The 24,979-nt window shown below is 43.4% G+C and overlaps 1 protein-coding gene across 1 annotated transcript; it reads left to right on the top strand.

Annotated features, from left to right (window-relative positions):
- Positions 1-1,471: 1,471 nt before the first annotated feature.
- Positions 1,472-24,491, top strand: tmod2 (tropomodulin 2). Its single transcript, XM_083759988.1, has 10 exons — positions 1,472-1,600; positions 10,389-10,600; positions 11,709-11,865; positions 18,356-18,478; positions 18,950-19,024; positions 19,175-19,305; positions 19,735-19,842; positions 19,991-20,134; positions 20,554-20,698; positions 21,531-24,491. Exons 2-10 carry the CDS (start codon positions 10,475-10,477, stop codon positions 21,560-21,562), a joined length of 1,041 nt encoding a protein of 346 aa, XP_083616114.1. The 5' UTR covers positions 1,472-1,600; positions 10,389-10,474; the 3' UTR covers positions 21,563-24,491.
- Positions 24,492-24,979: the final 488 nt, after the last annotated feature.

The following is a 24,979-nucleotide window of genomic DNA, read 5'->3' as shown; positions in this document are numbered from 1 at the left end:
CAAGTTCCTTTATCTGGCTTTGAAAATTCTCCTGATACTTAACTGTACTGCTTGAAATGACTGACTGAAGATACCGACTGACTGATGGTACAAGGAGCAAGTTAGCTCAGAATGCACAATAAGCACGAGGTGCCAAGGCAGAACTAATTGCAGATCAGATATACCACTCTTCTCAAGGTATTCGTGTTACATGTGAGATATCTTGTTACAGTCGGTGCGTCTGAAAGTGCACATGAAATTCTAACTGCACTGTTGTGTAATGGAGAATAATAGAAGAAAGGTTAAGTTCACATAAGTTGCCCATGATCTTCGCGACCTGAGGTTCAGTGATGTAACAGTTCCTTGTGAATGAAAAAGAATAAACAAATGAAGCAACTGAATGTAGCAAGTGACAAACAGGCCTGTTGGAAGGGTGCCACTTCTGCCCAGATGGCCAAGTCTCATGCCTAACCATGTCAGGAGTTCAAATATTCCAAATAAAATTACAAACGATCTGCACTGCAGGTCAAGCCAAGGACTGGTTGCTGTACTGTAGGCCTACATGGAAAGCGAGTCTGCCAAAAGGACCCTTAAACACTCGTCCTTTGATCTTTACAAAGGAAAGAAACAGACATTGTGCATGTGTGTTATTGTGTGCGTGAGTGTGCGTGAGAGAGAGAGAGAGAGTGTGTGTGTGTGTGTGTGTGTGTGTGTGTGTGTGTGTGTGTGTGTGTGCGTGCGTAAAAGACTAGTATAAGCAGTGTTAAGCTCATTGTACTATTTCATTCATTATTACAATGCAGATTACACTCTGCAGATATAATATGGTTCTGGAGGGAATGTAAATCCCATTTTGTCTTTCTCCCTCTCTTCTTCTGAATATTGTCAATATTGTTAAAGTATTGTGCTTCCCATTCCTGAGTAAGATCTTAATGACATTCATTGAGTCAGCAAATACTCTCATATTCTTACTTATTCTGTGTTATATTAAAGAGCAAATACACGGAGTTTCATCTCCAATGATTGTGTCATATGCTGAAGAGCATATACATTGTTATTCAACTCTCATTCAAATACCTTTGAGAAGACATTAAAATGGGGGTTCTGCAGCAGCAGTTTCTGCTAATGACTATTAGAGAAATTAGGTAGAATTTAGAAACCTAATCGAAACGTTAGAGAAGAAGGGAGAGCTAAACAGTCGAAATAAAAATGCAACCATTGACCAACCTGACTCCCTATTTAGGACTGGCTTACGTAGGTCTTGCAGACTCTTTGACATTCATCAATACAAAAATACTACTTAAAGCAGGTCAGCTTTCATTATGCAGCGTGTATGTATATCATAATACTTACTTATTATATGATGACGAGTGATGGTGAGTGACATTAGTTTTATTGAGCCTGAGACTGGATTGGCTCTCACACCGCCCCACTATTGGTTCAAAGTAACGCCCGTCAGTCTGTCCAGTCAGTGAATACGCTCGCACCCTCTTCCTGTGTTGCCGCCCTTGGGATAGTGAGTGTGAGAAAGTAAGCATTTTTTTGGAAGAAGGCATCGCATTCATTGGAAAGATAGGAGTTATAGTTTGGTGGCGTTTCGAGTGGAAATACTGAGATACGGGTAAGGAAACAGTTAGCTCGCATTTGCCGTTGCTTTTCAGTAATATTTAATAAGCTGCGCTATAAGCTGCCAGCTGTACGGTCTTATACAAGCTGTCAGTGGCTCACTGTACTCTTTCTAGCTAGTAGGTTAGCTAAAGGGCTAACAGGGACGTTAGCGTGTGGAACTGAGCTGAGGTGTTTGCTAGCTCCTGCATGTCTGTCTTCATTGAGTCAACAACAGGTCGCTTCTTTAACCATAATGTACTTGAGCGCATCTAACGTAAACCAATGTCTTCAGCTTTGTGGACGTGTGTCATCATGACTGATTTCAGTTGTAAACCAACTAACCAAGGCGCTATATGTTGTTGCCTTGTGGTCGGGGGAGATGAGTATCATTGACCTGCCGTGATTTTCTTTCACCCCCCTACTCCTATTTAACCAAAGTTACAATCACACATCAGTCAGTGACAGTGTGTTTGTGTTTCTGTATGTGTGGTTGTGTATATGTACCTCAATCTGTTTTACGTGCAACGTAATGTCTACTAATGTGTGTGTCATCACTAGGTTGCGTAATTAGCCCTGATCCTATCATCATTATCATATCATCATTTGGGTGGGTGATGCTGGTATGATTTGATGTGTTAGTTAAAACAAATCTCATTCTCATTCGAGTGCATTTCACTGCACTCTACTGCCAGTCATAGTCGCAAGACAGACAGACGCCTGCGATAAGATGCCGTCAGGGCGTTGTAAACAACCGAAGTTAAGCCATCGATGATGACTCAAACGCCAACCGGGGACACCCAGTTGTCCGTCCGTGGCTGTCATGCATGCGTGATTGTTTAACATTGCTCTGGTTGTTAAGTTTTCGGCAAAGGGAAAGGCTTTGTCTTGACACTGGTTGTTTGTCCAGTGAGTGGTTGCTCTACTCTCCGATGAATGCAGGAGGGTGTGGTCTTTTGCTTGCATTATTTTACTACTACGTTTGTTTTAACCTGATTGTTTTATATTGTGTCACTGTTCAGCATTTTGTAACCTTGTTTCGAAAGGTGCTTTATAAATCAAATATACTTACTTACTTACAAGTGTAGAGGCTTTGCGTGTGGAGGTGATTTCCCCCATAAGAGTAGCTCTGTTCCATAGCCTTCCTGCTTCGATTCTGCGAATTTCTGCCCTGCAGTAAGGCTATGTGACTTACCGGTTTAAATCTCAAATCGAAATCAGACCAGCCTCTCCTCTTTAGTGGAAATCTCATGAACGTTTGACCTACTCACCAATACAAACACGGGTTGTGTCAATAGAAAGCCTACTTTCCTTAGTGGACGCACTCTGAGCCCCCCACCACGCATATAAACTGTACTTTTTGGCCAAAAGGGGATTTTGTTTCCACCGGAAAAAAACATTTTTAGTTACTCCGCTGCGCCCTCTACTGATATTGCCCACAGAACTGCCTCATAGAGAATATTTTTCCTCCGAAAATCCCTTTCTGGCCAAAAAGTACCGTTTATACGTGTGGTGGGGGGCTCAGAGTGCTTCCACTAAGGAAAGTAGGCTTTCTATTGACACAACCCGTGTTTGTATTGGTGATTAGGTCAAACGTTCGTGAGATTTCCACTAAAGAGGAGAGGCTGGTCTGATTTCGATTTGAGATTTAAACCGGTGAGTCGCATAGCCTTACTGCAGGGCTGAAATTCGCAGAATCGAACCAGGAAGGCTATGGAACAGAGCTACCATAAGAGCAGGTAGTCTTCCATGGGATGATATCATTGAATGGAATTTTTGCCTGCTGTTGGAAGTATAACAAATACTGCCATGCAGTAGTTGCTGTCAAACAGGTTTTGAAGACTTGATTTCAGTTCAGTTAAGCCTGCACGAGTGTTTAGACACGCTTCATTTGGAGGGAGAAACAATGAAGTATTAGTCAAAGAAAGGTGAGATAATGATGGGGGAAAGTAGAGCCGGTGTGGTATGTTGAGCTATTATAATGTGAAGCCTGGAGTTACAACACAGGTCACAGGGCACTCACAGGGCACTCCTTGACAGTGGTGTCCTCATTACTTAATCATATGTGTGGATGAGGGATGGGGCAGATTGGAAGGGGTGACACATCCTGTGTAATAGTCAGGGAATGTTAAAACAATACTTACCATTACCAAGAAACTTCTTCACCAATGTGTTTGTAAATGTGTAGTAACATATCGCACAAAGCCTTAAATTCAGTTTCCCTGAGGGAATCAGCTGCTGAAAGTTGGGGTACTATTGACCTATATGCAGACACATTTTTATTGAGGTGTCAAATTAGGGTTTGTTCATGAATCCATTGCAAGCATTTATTTTGCACGAAAAAGTGCTTTTTTCGGTGTTTCGTGGGTACTTGAAGCAGAATTGGATTTAGAAGATCTTACCTTCATATAGGTTATTAATGGTACCCCATCTTTCAGCAGCTGTCACACATTCCCATATGGAAACTTGAATTTCAGTCTTTGTGAGATGTGTTACTAGACATGTGTTACAAACACATTGGCCATTTTTCTGATAATATTCCCAGACGATTCCGCACCCCAGCTACAGAAGTGTGTCAATTGCTGTGCTTGAAATGGTAATGGCAGTGTGTAGTTGGAATTTATGTAAATTTTATGTATTGGCATTTTGCACATCACAAACATTGTGCTGCTGCTATTGTCTGAAAAAAGCTACATTATTGTCGCATGATGCAGTTTAAACTAATATAAGCCCTGTCAAATAGTTAACAAATACAACGCAAATGTACATGACCTTTCCTTAGCTATAATGTGAATTTAGTTGGAGAAGCAGATACTGCAGTTCACTGCAAACAGGGATTTTTGTTGTTCAGCCCTACAGGCTACAACCTACATTTGTAAACTTTATTGTAGTGAAAACATCCTGTGGGTTGCACTTGCACACTCCAAGACTGCAGTTCGAAACATTTTATTTCATTTTGAACAGGGGACAAATGAAATAAATGTTTTGAACTGCAGTCTTGGTGTGTGCAACCCACTACCGTTATTTATTTGATATGTTTTGAACGGGTAACGCACCTAAAGTCAGCACGGTGGTCACATGAAGAGTGAAAACATCCTCACATCAGCATGATGGGAATCATGGGACCCTCCCTGTTTCTCCATCTGTTTGGCATCATGTTCTGCTTTTCCCCAGCCACCGTGGGAGTGGCAGGCGCTGATGAAGGGGAGAGCAGGGACCATAGGGGTGGGGAGGAAGTGAGGACGAGAAGAAAATTGAGATGGAGAGAGTACAGAGTAGGGGAGGAAGGAGTGTTGAATCTTGTCTCCTGGACAGAAGAGCTGGGTCATTCTCTTAAGTATAGTCTTACTATACTTAGGCCTAAAAAAAAAAAACTTTGGTTTCCGATTGGCTGTCATTTTTGGGCTGAGTAGGTAGGGAATTTATTTTATTTTTTCGTGGTAAGGATGGGTAGCAAGGAATTTATTTTATTTTATTTATTTTTCGTGGGAAGGATGGGTATTAAGGAACTTATTTTATTTTATTTTTATTTTTTTTCATGGGAAGGATGGGTAGCAAGGATTAAAAAAAAAAAATCCTACGGCAATGATGGATATAGGCTTCTACATATTTCATATTTTGGCTATGTGAAATAACTGTGGCAGTTTTAATGGTTAATACAACTTTACATTGTTTTCATTACACAGTGACATACCTGGAGTAGAGGCAGCAGGTTTAGAAAATAGGGTTGCTGATATTTTCTGCTGCCCTGCGGTTGGCTTTGGCAATTTTTTTGGTGGCATTTTAATGTGCGGTGGCAGTGGCACCACAACACACACGCAACAGAAACACAACAATATCGGCGTTATTCAATGTGTGTTTGTGTTTCCCATTGAACCGGGTCTGCATGTCACGTTAAAACATGTTCCCCTAAATATTTCTGTCGGAGGCAGCGCGGTTTAGTTGAGAGAGTCGCGACATCTCCGTTCACTGCTTATTCGTGGGGCTGCATGCGTCATTGATCAGTCCATTGTCGTCACTCTCTGTCTCTAAACAGCTCTAGTCTAGAGGCTGCGCTCCGCTCCGCGGTCAGAGCTGAGCAACATGGCGGCGCACAGCGCGCTGTGTTGACAGTGTTGTTACAAACGATAGTGGTTCTACAACTATTCCTACGTGGATTTTATTTTTTATAACGTAGGATGAGGTCGCGTGTCCCGATGGTCTCATCAAAGAGAATTTTAATGATCAAAGACCTTTTTGGTCTTGACTCGGTCGTATTCTGAGCTCTTTTTTTTTCACCAAATAAATATAATAATATGGGTCGCGCATATTTAATATAAAGTCGGTCGGCAACCGGAAACCAATTTTTTTTTTTTTTAGGCCTTAGAGTCATAGAGTTATATATCTATAGAGAAGACACCCGAGTTCTCCTCCCATCCACTTGCATTAAGTTGCTCAAAAGCGCATGAGGCGGATTCACTCCTCCTTCCTGGTAGGAACAGAGTGCATTCTGGGACGGATTGCAATGGTGAGTGGCCCCAAACACATGAACGCGCTGCCGTTGAACGCGCACGAGCGTCGTCCGTCGTGAACATGTACAATGTTAGTCAACGGACAGCGCGTTCATGTGTTTGGGGCCAGGCTGCAATACCTTCATTCGGCCACTATGTCCATTTCGCCTCAAGATTTCCTCTGGGTGCCTTCTCTATTCATATATATACTCTAAGCTTAGAGTATATAAGTAAAAAGTTAATACACCATCTACATTTCCTGTGTTCATCTCTCAGCCAGGGCTCCAGACTAACACCGGGGCTCCACCGGGCGCGTCAGCGTCACGTCTCCGTCACCGTCAGGGAATGTTCCCTTTTTAATAAATGAAGGGTGGCTCCACTGCCCGTGGGCAAGTTGAGGCTGTGCATTGATCGGCCCTATACAGTATGTGTCTGAGCGGCGCCTGAGGTTCTGATGCACGTCAGTGAAAAACTAAGTTTTCAGTGCCTCCGAAAGCTTTTACTAGTAAATACCTAAATATTCTGTAACTGTGCTTTTACTAAAATATTAGTTTTGAAAACATTTATATTTTCATTAAGATTTTCATTACTTTGCACATATTCAGAAATGAATGCTCGACCCAAAACACGCTCACCCAGGTCAAATCCGGCGACCTCGAAATGATCGCCACCAAGTATTCTTAAATGTAACCTCTGTAACCTAACCTTATTCATAAACGTAAACGTATCAGTAAAACCCTGAACCCTGAACGTATTCCTAACCTTAACCTCAGTAAACCAAATACGAATCTGAAAAAATAAGAATCCTAGAATTCAGAAGCCTATCTAAAGCTAAGTAAAGGAAAGTGTAGGGGTCTCTGTTATTATTGGCCCCAGCCATCTGTTGTGTGTTGTTGTCAAGAGGGATTAGCACGGCCCAGGCCGTAGCGTAACGGTCTGGGCACCGGACTGGTAATCCAGTCGCAGTGTGCCGCGGGTTCGACTCCCGGACCCGACACGGCCTTTACTGCATGTCATCCCCCCATCTCTCTCCCGTTTCCTGTCAGCCTACTGTCTGTCCCTTCAAAAATCAATAAAAGGCGTAAGCCGCAAAAAAATATCTTAAAAAAAAAAAGAAAAAAAAAAAAAAGAGGGATTAGCACACAGCGTAGTAAGAGAAATGCATTGATCAGACTGAATCCTTTGACCGTCTCATCCTCCTCAGCTCACTCATTGGCGTCATTACCTCTGTCTGCACGCTCCATTACTCTTGTCTGGGTAGTCCATCAGTACTGGTGGATCTTAAGCATTGGCCATTCATTTGAACTTGGGGGTGAATTTATTTTCCATTCAGAGTAGTAGAAAACCAATGAATGTTATCGGCATACAGTTGACTTTAACATAGCTTGTCATTAGAGCATAGCTTGTCATCACAAGCAATGTGCCTGTGCATGAGGAGACTTATCCCTGTCCTTGGGTGGCCTTTAATCAGTCCAGAATTGACGTCATATCATTCGACGTCTGCAGATTTGAGAAGTAGATATTACTAAAACTAACCTGCTTAATGTGAAGGCGCATGGTTTAAATGTCACTTAACTTTACAACCTATTCTGATGGACAAATCAGCTGTAAACTTCTCACACTTAACTATACCTTTGATAGTAGTAGTTGACTAGAATCCACTTTGCTCAGATCTAATTTTGTCATTAAGCACCATCTTCTCTGATGTTTACTGTTTTTCTTTTTTTTAATACTTTGCTTAAATAGCATGAGATTATCATTATCAATGGATTCCGTTCAAAGCTTGTGTTGTGGAGAGAAAATTAAATACCCAAACTAGGCTTGTTCAATATTCATACGTTCATACTTTCCAAACATTTCCCTTGGGCGGGGTATTTGTATAACAACAACAAAATGGTAAATAGACTGCATTTATATAGCACTTGTAAGTGTTTTACATCACTTCACATTCACCCATTCACACACCGATGGCAGAGGAAACTAGCAAGGCACCAACCTGGAGCAGTTGGGGTTCAGTGTCTTGCTCAAGGAAACTTTTGACACTCGAACCTGGAACCTTCGGATACCAAGGATGACTGCTCTACCTCGCAACTGCCCCTCCAAAGTATGAAAAAGTTGAGGTGCTGGTGATGGAAGTCATAGTAGCATTTAATAATGTCATTGTGGCCCAGGCCGTAGCGTAACGGTCTGGGCACCGGACTGGTGATCCAGTCGCGGTGTGCCGCGGGTTCGACTCCCGGACCCGACACGGCCTTTACCGCATGTCATCCCCCATCTCTCTCCCGTTTCCTGTCAGCCTACTTTCTATCCCTTAAAAAAATCAATAAAGGCGTAAGCCGCAAAAAAATATCTTAAAAAAAAAAAAAAAATGTCATTGTCTAGCCTTAGCCTTGTCTAGTTTACGCTCAAGTTACGCTCCATAGGGCGAGGTCGCCCGAACCCCCAGGCATCTTACTGGTTAAATATTCTTTAAGGGCATGTCATGTGATCTACCAGCAAAATTGTATTAGTGGTGCTCTGCCATCATGCCATACCATAACAGCTTATTGTTGTTAACAGGAAATGGTAGTTTAACACCCTGGCATCCAATAATATCATATTACCGACCAAGCCTATCCTGAACTGACAACTGTACAGGAGTGAGAGATGTGAGGGAACTCTAAACTGCAGACGTCGCCTCAGGGAAATGATTACATGGATACAAGAATCTCAGTCTTTTGCAGCCCCCGGAATAGAGCATGTTTTTCTGCTATAACAGTATGGGATGTGGAATAATGTGGTAAATAACCCAGATTGATGGTTTATTTACACTTTAATAAACTGGCCTGGCCTTCGCTCTCTCTTAACCAATGCAGATTGGTTTGCTTTATGGGAAGTCACTCAGTGAAATGTGTAATGGTATGACAGAGCAGAGTGAAGTAGACTTTGTGTGCGACAGAGCTATAGGAACGAAGAAGACCATCTGTGAGGTACTTCAGGGAATGTGGGAACATGAGGTCAGTCACGTGTGAACTTCAGACTGTCGTGGGAGAGGGAATGGGCGTGTAGCACACACTCATTCCCTAGTTCACACACATCTGAGGCTGAGCTTTGTTTGCTAACTCTTATATATCCTCTACTACTTCCTCGCCACTAGCTCCATTACTCCTCTTGCGAGCTCTGACTCTTAAGTCTTCTTTAAAAAAAAAACATGTTTTTTTTTTCTCATACAGTCTGTATACATAATGTTAGGTTTACAATGTGGAGTTTGTTGTTGATTCCCATATCCACACTTTTCCTGGGCTGTGTGTGCTCCAGTTCCTGTCGATTTGATCCAATGAAACTGGTTAGATGACCAATGATATCCAATGAAATCAACAGGAACTGGAGCACACACAGCCCAGGAAAAGTGTGGATAGGACCTGACATTCTGTCCTCATCCTGAGAAAGTTCCTCTTTTGTCACAGCTGTGTGTGTGACATGATGACATCACATGTGTATAGTACTGTATGTGTCCTGTCCATGCACGTGTTTGTCCTTCCTAGCGATGGTATCGTTCTACCAGACAGTGGCCTTGTGGTTAGAGTGTCCGCCCTGAAACTGGGAGGTCGGCGTTCGATCCCCAGCCGGGTCATACTAAAGACTGTAAAAATGGGACCCAATGCCTCCCTGCTTGGCGCTCAGCATCAAGGGTTGGATTGATTCCGAGCGCGGCACGGCTGCAGATCACCGCTTTGGCTGTGGCTCACCGCTCCAAGAGATAGGTCAAATGCGGAGAACAAATTTCACTGCGGTAACGTGTGACAAATCGTACAACTTTGACTTTTTACTTTTTATAATATATTTTTAAATTCTTTAAAATTCCTGTCTCTTCCTGTATAAGAGTGTACCGTTTTATTGTCCTGCAGTTTCTGAGCCTGTGTGTGGCTGCTATCACTATTAGCACCTCCTGTAGAACCAGGGATGGCTAGTCATAACAAGTTAACAACCCTTATCAAAAAACTGAAGAGTGACGTCAGAGCAGTAATCTGTGGTTAAATGACTTCACACGTTACATTAGCCATGTACGATACATGGTGACTCATATCTAAACAGATGTACATTCTGTGTGTTGTGTTGATGTGCGATGTAACCACATTAGTTAAACAAGACATGGCAGAGACTCCAGAGAGCTATGTACAGTATGTCTTTGAAGACATGTAGCCTTTTCAGACTGAAAGAGACATTCAGCTGGATATACATTATCCTGTTATATTTCTTGTCATGCCAAATGCCATTCCTTCACTCCTTTGTCCCTGATCATCATGTGTGTCATTGGCCTGTGTGTATCTCTAGGAATACTCGCCCTGGTTCCGGAGCCGTGAGCCCTGAGGGACAGTGCTGTGCTGTAGGAGTATCTAACTTGCTGTAGCCTGTCGACCATGGCGCTGTCATACAAGAAAGACATGGAAAAGTACAAGGATATTGACGAAGATGAGATCCTCGACAAGCTGTCGGCGGACGAGCTCAAACAGCTGGAGACGGCCTTGGAGGAGATGGACCCAGAGGTGAAGGCTTGGGGAGGGACTGGGAGGGATGTGTGCAGGGACTGATTTCACTGAATGTTTAAAACATTGATTTTGTAATGAATACAGTACACAACTAATTAAAAAGTAAGTAAAATAACCAACACTGACTGCACACAATTCAATCGATATGGCCTCTGTGTGTGTGTGTGTGTGTGTGTGTGTGTGTGTGTGTGTGTGTGTGTGTGTGTGTGTTATATATATATATATATATACTGTATAATATGTATATATATAAAGCCATTTGAAATGCTTAATATAATTCATATTTTAATTTATAACTGCCACACAATGTCATGGGAGAGGCTAACACAAGTCCTTTGGTCCCCAGAGGGCTCTATGTTTGTGTGTTTGTTTTTGCGCAGAGCTGTTGATTTAGCATTATAAAATCTCCACGGGCCACCGAGAGGTTTATTTGTTTTCCATTTAGCTGTCCCGAGTGAGATGAATCATGATAACCAGGAAAATCCCAGAGGGAAACGCTAAACGGTAGTCAGATAAGTTTGGTCATTCCTTCATCTGTCTTAAATTTGCTCTTACCTAAGAGAAGAGTAAAATAAGAAAACATTACTGATTCTCCAACATTAATATAACAAAAGTGGTAATGTTCTTTAACTCCTGGGCTGCTGTTTATGAGATCTCCCGTAATTCAATTAATCTGCCGATTACGCAAAATCTATATCACTATTTATATCACTATGAAGTGGCAGCAATGTACAACCAGCCTGTAGTCATGCCCCGGTTGCTATGCAACGCCTCCACCACTCCCAGCAATAGGAATATTGCATATGGCCCCCATAGGGGACCAGTTAAAGTGGGACCTGTCCGTGGTTTTGAAAACATCCGATGTTCGTATGTGATTTATATGCTAACATTAGCCGCTTCTTCAAATATCCCTCGGATGTAAATGACTAAAATGTCGTCATATCCGTCGGCATGGTTTAACTACCCCCTCAGACCACTAGATGGCAGTCACAATGCCATGATGCACATGCACATCGGCTTATAGATACAATACAATTAGTGGAGGACTACAGACTCACAGACCCTGTAGTTGACATGCCTAAATGTGTCTCCTCCTCTAATCCAGAACGCTCTGTTGCCGGCGAGCATGCGCCAGAAGGACCAGACGGTCAAGAAAGATACAGGAGCCTTCAACAGAGATCGCCTTCTCAACTTCCTGGAGAAGGAGGCCATGGAGCATAAGGACAGAGAAGACATTGTCCCCTTCACCGGGGAGAGGAAAGGTAGGGTTTCCAGTGTTTTTCATAGTTTGTCTTTTACAATAGTCAGATGTCCCAGAGGAACTGTCATATCATTGTACAATATACATAACTTAATTGGATATTTAACTTAAACACTTCTCGAGTGATTAATTTGTGTTGGAGAGGCTCTCCATTGCCTCCCGTCACTTCTCGAGTGATTCATTTGTGTTGGAGAGGCTCTCCATTGCCTCCCGTCGTTGTCGTTTTGGGTGGCAGGTATCATTCGCTCAGGGTTTATTTCATGGAGGACTGTGAGGTGAACTCCATCACACAAGTTGCAGGGGGAAGTCAGGGTGCAGTTATCTGGGGAGTGATTCCTGCCACACTTCCGGCACCTACCATTGGCCTCTATCCATCGTACCTTTTCATCCTTGGACATTTTTCGGAGAGCCGAGCATCTACCCGTGAAGTGATCCTTGGAATCACAGAGTGGACAGTATTTATTTTCCCTTTTGGTGGATGTCCATTTTTCGACATATTCTGCGTCTGTATGTCGGTTAGGCTGAGCTTTCTCCTTGGCTTGGACAAAGTGGTTGATTGTCGTCTTTTGGGGTTGGTGCTCATTGCGGTGGTTGTTGTTGGGCCTCTGTCTCCAATTCCCCTCCCCCTCATACCGTTGAATACATTTGTCGTTATAGCCATTGCTCGGGGGGTAGCGGCCCTGAGGGTGGAATTGTCTGGTGTCTGCGGTGCGGTAGTCCCGTTCTGAGGAGTGGTCAGGAGACAGGACGTCACGTCGAGGCCTGTTTAGGGTATGGTCAAGGTATCTCCTCTGTTTGGCTTGTAGTTCCATAAAATTTACAAGGTCATCGAAGGTGACACACTGGCCTTCTTCCTCAAGGTCTATCTTAACCTCGGCCCATTTCTCTTGTAACTGGCGGGGGAGTTTCTCGAGGATGTAGTGGGTAGCAGGGGAGCTGTCCACCGACCGATCACGCTTCATGGCCTTCAGCCTACAGTTGAGCATGTCGATAAATTGAGCGAAATCGTCGCATTCGTCGACTGTCCGTATTTGGGGCCACGAGCGCGCCTTGTCGTAGAGTGCCGCGATGACGACGTTGGCGTTGTTATAGCGGTCTTGTAGCCTCCTCATCGCAGTCCTGTACGCGACTCTGGGCTCTGGGTTAAAAAGGCAGTACTTTATGACGTTCCTGGCCTCTCCCGTGGTGTAGTGTTGGAGGTTTTCCACCCTTTCCGTGTCCGTTACCTCGGTCTCGTTGCCGAAGTAGCTTTCGAAGCTCTGCACGAACCTAGGGAAATCCATGAGGTCCCCGTCGAAGGGCCGCAACCTGACGGGACGGTGCGAACGGAGCACTGCAGAGAAACCTTTGAGGAATTCTTTGGAAGGATTCATTGCTTGATGTGGGGGGACTGGGCTATGTTGGCCCTGCGTGGCACGGTCGGGTCGCAGTGGGGAAATGGGTGGTCCGGAGTTCGGATGAGCGCCCTCCTCGATGCTCATGTCAAAGGCTACTTCACAGGCCATGTTTCTGGGTCTGTGGTTGAGGTGGTCAGGGGTGGAGCTAGCTATACTAGTATTTCTCAGATAGCCTCTAATTAAATTAGATTCTTACTTATATGCACTACTGCCCTTCTACATTATATGGCAGGTTATATATGGCGATGTGACGTCATGCTATGACATCATGCATTCATGTTGGGCCTCGTTTCCTTGGCAAAATATTGTGTGCACATTGTTTTTAAGTTGCTTGAATTATTTGATTATTATTAATCTTTTATTAATCTTTTATTTTATCATTATTTGAAATGTTGAATGTTAGAAAAGATATGTTTACTGAGGAGAATTTTGCTCCTTGAAATGGCATTAAATGTAAAGTGCTCTATAAATAAAGTTTTGAGTTGATTAACAGTTTGACTGCGGAAAACGATTTACCAGACTTTTAATCAACCCCCCTTCACTGCCGAGATTGTTGTATTACCTTTAGAGCATACGCTGAATTATTTGGGCTTTTAATCCGCGAAGATCGAGCGAAAAAAGCTTCCCCCGTTTGTTATGAACGGCTGGACCACCCGCCATCTTGGTACACCCGGAAGACGCAGCACAGGACCCTCCTCCATGAGGCGTTGAACCCCATTCGTTTGCATTGGCCTCAATTTCCCAGAAGCCCTAGCAGCCCACAGCATGTGACGATTTCCGTTTTCCTCATCATAACAGATGCATCTACTCTCTTTCTCCGCGGCGAAGACGGATTTTCTTTTTAATTATTACATTGCGGCTGATTAAACACATAAAACAAAAGTCGCGTCTGTCCGATATGGCAGCGACATTAACCTGGAGTAATCCATTCAAAGCACGGAAACTGTTAAATGTAAAGTGAGGGGTGCTAGTTGCTATGATTAGGTGGTTTAATGGTGATGTAAAATAAACGGTTACAAAACAAACATTAAATTCTCTTATTGTAGGGACAAGATGATGTAAATCTTTTCCTTCATTGTCAATGAAAGCATTGTCAACTCTGCTAGCGTGTGTGTGTGTGTGTGTGTGTGGGGGGGGGGGGGGTAATTAATGCTCCCCTGTCTTTGCAGATTCTGTCTGCTCTTATGCAACTCATGGTAGAGTGAGAGTGGTACAAGTAGGCTCGGGGAGGAAGGAAGGAGTGAGATAAAATTCCATATAAATGGATTTAGGTGTTGGGTCTCTTGAATCGGTACCAAGGCAGCTGACGTTTTAGCACTTTATCTAAACCTCCTCAGAAAAAGTTCGGAATCATAACTTTGCTCGATTATTTATTCCATTTATTAATATATCAAATTATCAATTGGTATTGAATTTTATATAGTTTTTTATCGTTGATTAGTCACGTTTAAGAGGTTCAGCTTGTAAAGACCAGGTATTCGTGGAATGAGCAACACGGCTAAATGTGTGGGTAGAGCTGCCAAAAACTCAAATAGTGCATCAACTGATGGACCCAGAATTTGAATCACATATTGAGGGGCATCTAAACAATGCAGAGACAAAAGCCATTGCTTGCCACAAATTGTTGTTTTTGCTGCAGAAACATGATCTTTCCACCAAATTAGGTACACATGATCGTAAGAGATCAGAGAGTTTACAGTTAACTGCTAACTTGTGTTACTAACATACAAATTGTAGTTGGTAAATGTGTGTACTGTCTGTCCTACCAATGAGGGAAGGCCATCTTCTATTCTAAACAGCCTTGTTGGCTGGTAAATTCACGAAATAATTTAGCATCTGCCGGCTGTAATTGTAATCGTTAATTCTTTACTCGGATATCCCAAGTTAAGTGACTGGTTGTTCTGGAATGGATTTGATGCAGAATGAACTGTCTTGGAGGAGGCTCAGTGTTTCTGTTGGCAGTGGAAGACACAAGTTGAATGTCCTCGTAACCACTGTCTGGAATATGGACTGGACATTATGACAGAAGAAAAACATTTCACACTGCAAGTGTAGGAATTCTGTCCAATTGAAGTCCAGAAAATGTGTAACTGACACATTCCTCTGTGTGTGTGTGTGTGTGTGTGTGTGTGTGTGTGTGTGTGTGTGTGTGTGTGTGTGTGTGTGTGTGTGTTGACAACATGGAAAACTCAAACTGAGGTGGTTCTGTGGAATGTGTTTTTTGTTCCATATTATTCTCACCCCCTGCTGATAAATGATGTTACTCGAGGAGGCACATGCAAACAAGCCAAGAAAATGTGCTTTTGTGTGTGTGGCTTTGTGTGTGTGTTGCCTATAATAGCTATTTGTGCAATTCTTAAATGTCAAATTTTTGAGTGGTGCAACCACTCCCTTACAGAGCTAGCTGGCTGGCTGGGTATCTGGCTGGCTGCGTGCGTCTGAGCACGAAAACGGCACGGTTGTTTTTCACCACCTGTGCGCAACCTAACACACACACACACACACACAAACGCACATATTAACTGTATGATTTCGGGTGTGACAGTACAGTACAGTAGAGGGACCCCCACAGGCCCACACACTAACTCTGTCATTTCTCAACCGTTTCGGACGCGGGCGGCTCGCCGGAATCGGGCCGGCACCCTGGGTGCGTTCCTGTGGGTCAGTACAGTAGAGGGTACAGTAGAGGGACCGGTGAGTACCGGTATAAAAGTGACACCAAGTGATTGAACGCCTTTGTTCTTACTTTCTCACAGAACCTTTGAGAATTTCACTCTCCAATGACTGAACCATCTTGTTTCCTGAGAAACAGTGAAGGGTGTGACTGCTTTCTCTTTCTCTCTCTCTCTTCACTCACTCCCTCACTCGATCATCTCGCCAACTTGAAACCACTGAGACAGCCATTACTAAGCACCTTCTACCTACAAGAGAACACAACTTACAAACATGTTCTCCCATATCCATGTAAAGCACGGCTTTCCTCTCATTTAGGTCATTAGACATGTTCCTGTGGGATCATGGGACTGTCGGCCTTTCCTGGGGCTCTCCCTCTACTGGGAGGCCGGGTGTCAGTCAGTCCAGAGGGACTGGCACAGGATGCTATCTGACTGTATTTACTGTTTACTGGCTTTTCAGGAAGTGCCAGGGCCCCCTGGAGACCAGTTTTAGTATGACTGACAGACTGCGGGTGGGAGGTTTTTGTGTGAGGATACAGACATTTGGGGTGAGTGAGGTCTAGGGGCACTCACTCTACTGTATTTGTTCACATGCTGTTGCCACGGGAGCACAGCTCAGTTGCATTTACTGTCATTGTTCCATGACTTCCTTCTCTCCCTTTTGTCCCTTTTTTTTCCTCTCTTCAGCTTGGTTGCCATGGAAATGAGACGGGAGTCCTGGCATGACTCAATTGTCTCGGTTAGTCTAACATGAGTTCATAGGGGTTGGCAGAGGAGAGAATTAATCCTGCACAATAAATTACTGTTTAAAAGTAAACTTAGTGTGCATATCTCCTTTAGCTACATTAAAATGCAGTTCCTACTTCAGTGAGTTGCTCTCTCTCACACACACACACACACACACACACACAGTTGAGCTGTGGCTCTGTAGTGTGAAAGCCCTGACTAGTTGAAAATGATATGGCTGCTGGCAACTTTATTATTTGTATAGCACACTTTATGCACAAAGGCAATTCAAAGTGCTTTTATGTATGCAGAAAAGGTCATTACAAATACATAAAAGGCATTTGGCAATGGAAGGAATGTAGTAGGCAGCCCTGAAGAATTACTAACTTATTTTTTTGGACACTCGGGTGGTGCAGTGGTAAAGTTGCTGCCCACACCATTTAGAATCCACCGTGATTCATCCGGCGTTGTCGGGTGAGGGTAATTGCACATACTCCTATAGGCTGGGGCAGCACCTGTTGGGCAGGAGGAGTAGGACGGAGGGCGGAGGCTCTACGTCCTTATGTTATACATGTTATTATGTCTTTGAAGCTGACTTCAATATAAGTGCTGCTTTCATGGGACCGAAATGTGTTCTTTTGCTCATTGTCTCCACCAGGCCGAAGGCATGGGGAGAGAGTATGTTTTGCACTCCGTCTGTGTGTGCGTGTGTGTGTGTTTGAGTCCTACCGTCTGTTACCAGCTAATCTCCGCCACCTCCCTGGATGCCAACGATGAACCTCTCTAGTCTGTGTTCAAGGCGGATCTGTCCGATATTTCATATTCCATCCGTTTTGAACAAAAAGCCTCAAATCATGAACGTAGCATGCAATTTACGTGAAATCTTTCACAGACTTTCCTACTAGGCTGAGGAATATATCCCACCCTTTTCACATTGGCCTGTTATAGCGCCACCAACAGGTGGATTTTTGCAAAACACATTTTTGGAACAAATCATCCAATTGCCATCCAAGGCGTAATAAGCAATGGCACCCTTTTCACATTGGCCTATTATAGCGCCACCAAGAGGCCACAACCTCACCTGCCCTGGTGGAGACCTGTGCCCTGAGGGGCACTTTATCTAGTTTCAACCTGCTGCCCATTTTGCCAGGTGTACAGGCCTGTTTGCCTTGGCCGTGAAGAGTTCTGTCAGGCACCACAGACCGTACAGTAGTGTGCATGAGGAAACCTTGTAAACTGGATGGTTATGCTCATCTGAACACTAGGAACATCTCTTGCCATGCTGACCTGTCCTCTTGAACTCGGGACCAAAGAGAAAACACGTGGACGACGTATGGTCGATATATTTTTTTGGTGTCTGCATTAACTGTGTACATCTTTGTACTTTTTCACTTGAATCATCTCCTCTGGCTCTCCTGTCTCACAAGTGCACAAAGAGTCAGACATGTGTGCATGTGTTTGCAATGCATGCGTGTGCTCCTTAGCCATCATGTGATCCCTTGTCCAGGGCACAAGACGGGATGGGAAGGGCTGTGAGAGAATAAGATAAAGCTAGGCAAACTCAAGCCAACAGTTTTCACAGAAATGCGAAGTTGTGCCAAGTCGTGGTTGTTGTATTATCCCCATTTGTGTGGTTAGATGTAATACTATGGGATAAATCGTCACCTCTCCCCCTGTATTTCTGTGTCCATAGGCAAAACATTTATTCCCAAGCAGAGACCTATAGAGATGTGCCAGGAGGATGTCACAACCCTTGACCCAGAGTTGGAAGAGGCCCTGTCCAGTGCTACAGATACAGAACTGTGTGACCTTGCAGGTAAAAGCTGAGTGAATGTCCCTTGGGAATGGGGACCGTGTGGATAAATGGGACTTGAGAACCCTTTGTGTGAAGGAATGTGTTTAAATGGAGCCACACAGAATGGCCCTTTTATCCCCCTGTTGGGACAGTAAAACACAGGCTCCTTTCACTCTGGACAGTAACGTCCTTAGTGTTACATGTCTATTTCATTCCATTTCTTCACTCTTGGGAGTTAAATCAACACTGAGAGTTTTACTGTGTGGTTCTGATTTGGACTGAATGGCCACAGTGGACAAGAGAATGACTGTTGTTTGCCACAGTAGAATCCTGAGCATTAATTTAACTCTGGGAGTACACAAATGGACCCGGTAGGGTCACACCCTTAAGATTTAGTCAGTGTTACTTCACAGCGCTGAATTCTTCACCCCTGGGTGACACGCAAACAAGATATACTGCTTAGCTTGTTGTCTGTGTACATTCTGTCTGCAGCAATCCTTGGGGTTCACACACTGGTCACCAGTACTCAGACCTATGATGGAACCACTTCTAAAGAAGGCTACAACAGTGAGTAGGGTTCAGCAGTTACAAGACTGTGTATATTAGTGTATATACCTTTCTTACGCAGACAAAATATTTAAATAAAGTGAAATGTGGCTAAGGTCCAATGACCAGATATGTGTCTGTGTGCGCTCATGCTTGTGCATATGTTCCCAGATGTAATCAAAGGGGAGAAGATGACCCCTGTGTTTGATGAGCCTCCAAATTCCACCAACGTAGAAGAAACCTTGCAGAGGATAAGGGACAACGACAGCTCTTTAACGGAGATCAACCTCAATAACATCAAGGTGCGTGCACACACACCACACGCACACACAAATGCATGCACGTGTGCACACACACAAGGTATCCAAACTCTCTTCCTTCTCAGCTGGCAACGTGATGGGCTTTAGGGCTTAAGCGTTTTCTTAACAAACTCCATCCATCCATCTTCAACCGCTTATCCGTAGTCTGGTCGCGGGGGCAACAGCTCCACCAGAGTGTTCCAGACTTCCCTCTCCAGAGCAACATTAGTGACTTCCTCCTGGGGTAACCCGAGACGTTCCAAGGCCAGTGAGTCGATGTGTTTCCTCCAACTGTGCCTTGGTCTGCCCCGGGGTCTCCTCCCAGTGGGACTCCATACATACAACTCCATACATAGTAACTTACAATCGATGACTAAAGCTTGGACAGGAGGGCCATATCCGTATTAGACTCTTGTGTCTTGTTTTTTCCAGAACATTCCTATTCCCACATTGAAGGACTTGGCTAAAGCCATGGAGAACAACACACATGTCAAGAAGTTCAGCCTGGCGGCCACACGGAGCAATGACCCCATTGCAGTGGTTAGTGTGTGTCCTTACATGTTTGTGATTGTTATGACTCCGTTGTGTATCTGAACTTAAGTGAATAGGTTTCCCACAGCTATTAACTGACACATTTTTCATGTTCTCACCAATGACTCTTGCTCTTTTTTTCTTGGCCAATTGGAAGGCATTCGGTGACATGCTGAAGGAGAACAAGACATTGCGTAGCCTAAACTTGGAGTCTAATTTCATCACTGGTGTCGGGGTGCAGGCCCTGGTCGACGCATTGAGGGACAATGAGGCGCTCATAGAGATAAAGATAGACAATCAGGTACTGAGTGCTGTGTGACACACACACAGTGTGTGTGTGTGTGTGTGTGTGTGTGTGTGTGTGTGTGTGTGTGTGTGTGTGTGTGTGTGTGTGTGTGTGTGTGTGTGTGTGTGTGTGTGCGTGCGTGCTACAGCTGCGCCCTCTGGTGGCGGGGCGGGTGGTGTCACAGCGGGACAGAGACACACACACACACACACAGACAGACAGACACGATCTGCTGCGTTCGCAATCAATGCGTTCGCAACTAACGTAACTGATCTAACCCTAACACTAGAGATAAGATACAATAGGGAAGCACCTATCCCCAATCAACTGGTTTAATGTCCAAATTGTGTTCTAACATCAACAACACTAAACAACACAACACATGCTCGCATACATGCATAACCAGCTGGTGTATATCTGTGTGTATTGTTCAGAGGCAGCAGCTGGGTACTACAGTAGAAATGGAGATAGCTAAGATGTTGGAAGACAACACCGGTATAGTGAAGTTTGGCTACCACTTCGCTCAGCAAGGACCACGCGCCAGGGCTGCTGCAGCCATTACCAAGAACAATGACCTGGGTAACGATGACACACGCATGCACACAAACATTCGTTCCCTGAATGTTTCCTTCATCTGCTAGAGAATTTTCTTTTTCTTCCAATATGTCATTTCCAAAATCAGAGATGATTCATTTCTTTGTTATACTACTGTAATGTTTATCTGCACAAAGAGGGCTTGTGGAGTGTTTATCTACTGATGTGATCCACTCAGCATGTGGAAATCTTGATTGTCCATCCCTGCGTCATATTCAAGGGTCAAACCCGAGTATGACGTATCGTATGAACAAAATCGTGAGTGTGTAAATACGGTCAATTCGGAGTTCACCCCAAGTATTAAGGCCTCAATGACCTCCATTCTGTTCTTTCTTCTAGCTCATCATTCTCTCAGAGCTGCAGTAGTACAGGTCTGGTGCATGGGTGTGGTGTGGTCCCAAGTGTGTCTGAATGCATTGCGTTAACAGCCATTACCTTCACAGCACGTTGGATTGGAGCATTCACCCTCAGTCACGTTAACACAGAGGATGACCGTGCAACGTTACAGCTTTGGGGCGTGAAGGAGTTCCACTTCTTGTTTTCTGTCCACGCTTATCACACTTGTTACACTCGAAATTCTCGAATGGGTGTAAACTTTGACCCTGTAACTTATGACTCACTGCCTTTTATTATACTACTAACAGGCTTGAGTTGGTTGGAAATGTTGTGCAGCATGTTTTCAGCTGTTCCATTTTCCCCCTCTCCTCATTCTTCCTCGTCAGTCCACCAGAGGAATGTCGCATCTTGCGTTTTCCTCATTTCTGTTTGATTTTGTATTTATTATTTTTCCTCCATTCATTGTACCTGTCTCCTCCAGTCCGCAGGAGGCGAGTGGAAGGAGACCTGTAGGGTTGGAGCCCATCCTGTCCCCCAGCCAATCCTGTTGTCTCATCTCACCACGTGGAACTATTTCAGCCAATCCCCTGGTCTCATCTCACTGTGTGGAATCAAAAGTCTTGTGCCAAACTGTGGAGCAAGGCACCCTCAACAAGAATCGACATACGAGAAGAAGGGAAATAACTGGAATTGCCCTCTCCCACACACATGTTCATACTTCTTTTTGTTGCGTTATTATGGATGTTATTATTACAGCTGTAAATGTTATTTTGTAGATTTTAGCCATTCCATTTCAGTTGCTTTCTTTCTTGTCTTTTTAAGCCTATATGAACTTTCCATGTATTTCTGTCAATTTGTTTGTTTTTATACTGTACTATGAGCATGTGAAAAAAGGACATAATCCTAACCATCTAACAGGAACATCTACTGGTAACCGTGAACTAACATTGAGGATTCCCTTCATCTTCAACTGTGACAGCTGGCTAAAACCACGTGAGTCCATCCATACATAGAGAGACATTACGAGAGTACAGTTTTTGAATGGCTGTGTTATTTCAAATTGCTCCTTGTACTGTATCTGTCATGTCTTTGGGGCAAGAAAGCATGGTGAGGCAAAAGCTTAAGTTTGCGCAGTGCAGCGATGCAAAGAGTTATTGATGTGCCCCATCACACAGCGACAACGCTGACATCCCCTTGATGGTGGCGCCATCGATCTTCATTAACTTCATGGTCATACTATCGACCTGCTCACAAAATAACAACTGATTCTTGTTTATTTTCGCAGTGTGCAGTGTGATGACATAATTTAGGCTAAACCCAAACCAGTCTATGCCAGAAAGCTCAGGTGACTGGTGTCCCACAGAGAAGGTAATGACCGATGGCTAGCCAGTCATGACTGACTAAAGAGCACAAAAATACAACTCCTTAAACTCTGTTACCATATTACCAAATTCCCTGCTCAATGTGATTGAGTAGATGAAATGTTCCTCTGCATCTCAGCTGTGGAAGATGCTGTGATGGTGACCGTATCAGATGCTGGCTGATTGTTGGGTTAGTTCACAGGGCTTTGCTGGTACGGGTTGCAGCTAATCTATACTTTGTTGTGTGACCCATTGAAAAGGCTAATCTATACTTTGTCGTGCGGCATCACAAAATATTTAACTGAAAGAAATAGGATTGACAACATTTTTCACTTGGTACGTAATTTGTGTCAGTATTGAAATAGTTGTGAGGCAAAGTATAAATTTCCCTTAAGGCTAGAAATTATTGGCTTGTGCTGGCCCAGAAGGCACAACTTAGTCTTTCAGATCTGATATATAGACATATTAAAGACATACACTTGGCTTCGCAATTTGAGATTAAGTGCATGGCAGTCTTAAAATGGATTTACGGTTTTATTCAGAACAGAAGCTCTTGTTTAGATATAGTTTAACTTTCTGGTTTTATTATTACTGTTAATTTCTTATATTAATTGGAAATGGGAACTAGAGGCTGATCATTTTGGACTGTGTGAAAGTGTGATTGTACTGTCACAGGTACAGGGTAGTATTCCATTTGAGGCTGAAGAATCATTGACCCGAGTCTGCTATGTTACAAATGGTCTTGCTGTAAAGATTTGCTCAATCGAGTTTCCACAATGTTCAACCATGCCAAAGACTAACATGCAATGCTTAATATATACATACAGAATTTCTGATAGATATGTTTTTTTGTTTTCTTTTATCAGATAGTTATTTCCTTATACAGTGCAGTCCAATGGTATAGGAGAGTATCTAAAGAAAGCCTTTGTAATAGTTATCTGACCATAATATGTGCAATATCATTGTCTTGCTTTCATCATTCATTGCATGCTTATATTCTGTATTGTACCATCCTTGTATACAACATCCTTGTAGCAACATCTTAAACAAGGAGGTTGATGAGATGTTAGGAAGAGATGATTTGTCTTACTTGCCTCTCAGGTCCCAACTATAATATCTGTGATATTTTATGAGGCTATACGGTTTCCAGGTTGAAGGATTTTGACACAGATTTGCATTTCCCCATCAATCACACAGACACATACTCTCATTTACAACTATGTAGGATCGAATGAGTGAAATACCACTCCTTTTCTAACGGTGGCAGCATGCTGCATGTGATCCACACTCCACTGGACGTCCTTAGGAACACTTGCCTGACTCAGTTAGGCAAAACAGGACCAATTCTGCACTTAAACATGCATTTTTCTCCTAATGTATTTAACCACTTGAACCTGAGCAACCGTATTCTGAACATGCGACGAAAGTAGCAGATCTACAAGCTCAACACATCACGACACGTAGACTTGTAGACGCTATTTTCAGCAGATTTGGTGTATATTATAGGATAAAAAAGAGCAGACCAAGTACAGAGCTGACGGCGGTCAAGTATTAGTTTACTATAGAGGGTTTAAATGGTTAATAGGAAGGCTATGTGGCATGAAATCATCATGTTTCTTTCGACCACAATGTTCTTTCATCTTAACAACTCCACATTCCTTGGCTGTGCTCTGTTTTGGTTTTTATTGTCTACATGTCTCTCCGGCTATCATGATTGCTGTCCTTCCACCGTGTAATACTTCTACATTATTGTCCTTTGCTGGTGGATTGTCTGTCTGCCAACAGTGGTGTGCCTCTGCTCTACCCTGTTGAGATTCTGTGATCATATACTATACTGTATTATTAGAATATAAAATGCCATCTCATATTGGAAACACATTTCTGTGTGTACTGTATCACTTAAGTCTAAGACACTCACTGCTGAGTTTTTCTTTTTTTCCCTTTTTTGTACCTTTTTAAAGAAAAATAAATAAATCACGGACTAGACTTGAGGGGGGAATATCTTATTATAAAACCATAAGATGGGGAAAAGGCACTGTTGAATATAAGTTGTCCTCAACAATAAATGTTTTTACATACTCTGCCACTGTCCTGCTATTTTTCAGCACTGTTTATCTTTGGTTTAAATGTCATATTTAATCATGAAACATGCTTCTAAATCTTACTTTAGGGCAGCTATTCAAACAATAATTTTCTGCAGTTATGCAGCTTGGGAGTTCCCTGGTGGTTCAAATGGGTAAATACACTTGCTTTACCACAATCGAGCTACACCTCGAGTTCAAAACTCATGGTAACAAGATAAGACAGTAGACAGACGGGATACGGCTAGTGGGGGTTTTCTGTTGGTGTACATACATATATGCAAGCGTCCTTTAATTACATTCAGCTTTTGTGATTTGTTTGCACATGCCTGAGCAATGATGTAATTTTAATATATGACTCCATCCCTCTCCGTTTCCTGTGCCAGAGAGCTGCGGTGAATCTAGTTGCTGTTAAAAAAAAAGGAGAAAAAAGAAAAACTACTACTGGCAGCCTCAGAGTAGCTAACTCTGACCAGAGGGGAAGTGAA

This window comes from Protomyctophum parallelum (genome assembly GCF_964188405.1).
Source record: "Protomyctophum parallelum genome assembly, chromosome: 2".
NCBI lineage: Eukaryota > Metazoa > Chordata > Actinopteri > Myctophiformes > Myctophidae > Protomyctophum > Protomyctophum parallelum.
The sequence above is the reverse complement of the archived record's forward strand: the minus strand, read 5'-3'. Positions and strand labels throughout refer to the sequence as shown.

Bases quoted from the DNA above. Each gene is read 5' to 3' on its own strand.
- tmod2 (XM_083759988.1), top strand. From the start codon at position 10,475: ATGGCGCTGTCATACAAGAAAGACATGGAAAAGTACAAGGATATTGAC. The intron at 18,479-18,949 runs GTAAAAGCTGAG...TTCTGTCTGCAG, and splicing joins AGAACTGTGTGACCTTGCAG to CAATCCTTGGGGTTCACACA. The intron at 20,135-20,553 runs GTACTGAGTGCT...TGTATTGTTCAG, and splicing joins AGATAAAGATAGACAATCAG to AGGCAGCAGCTGGGTACTAC.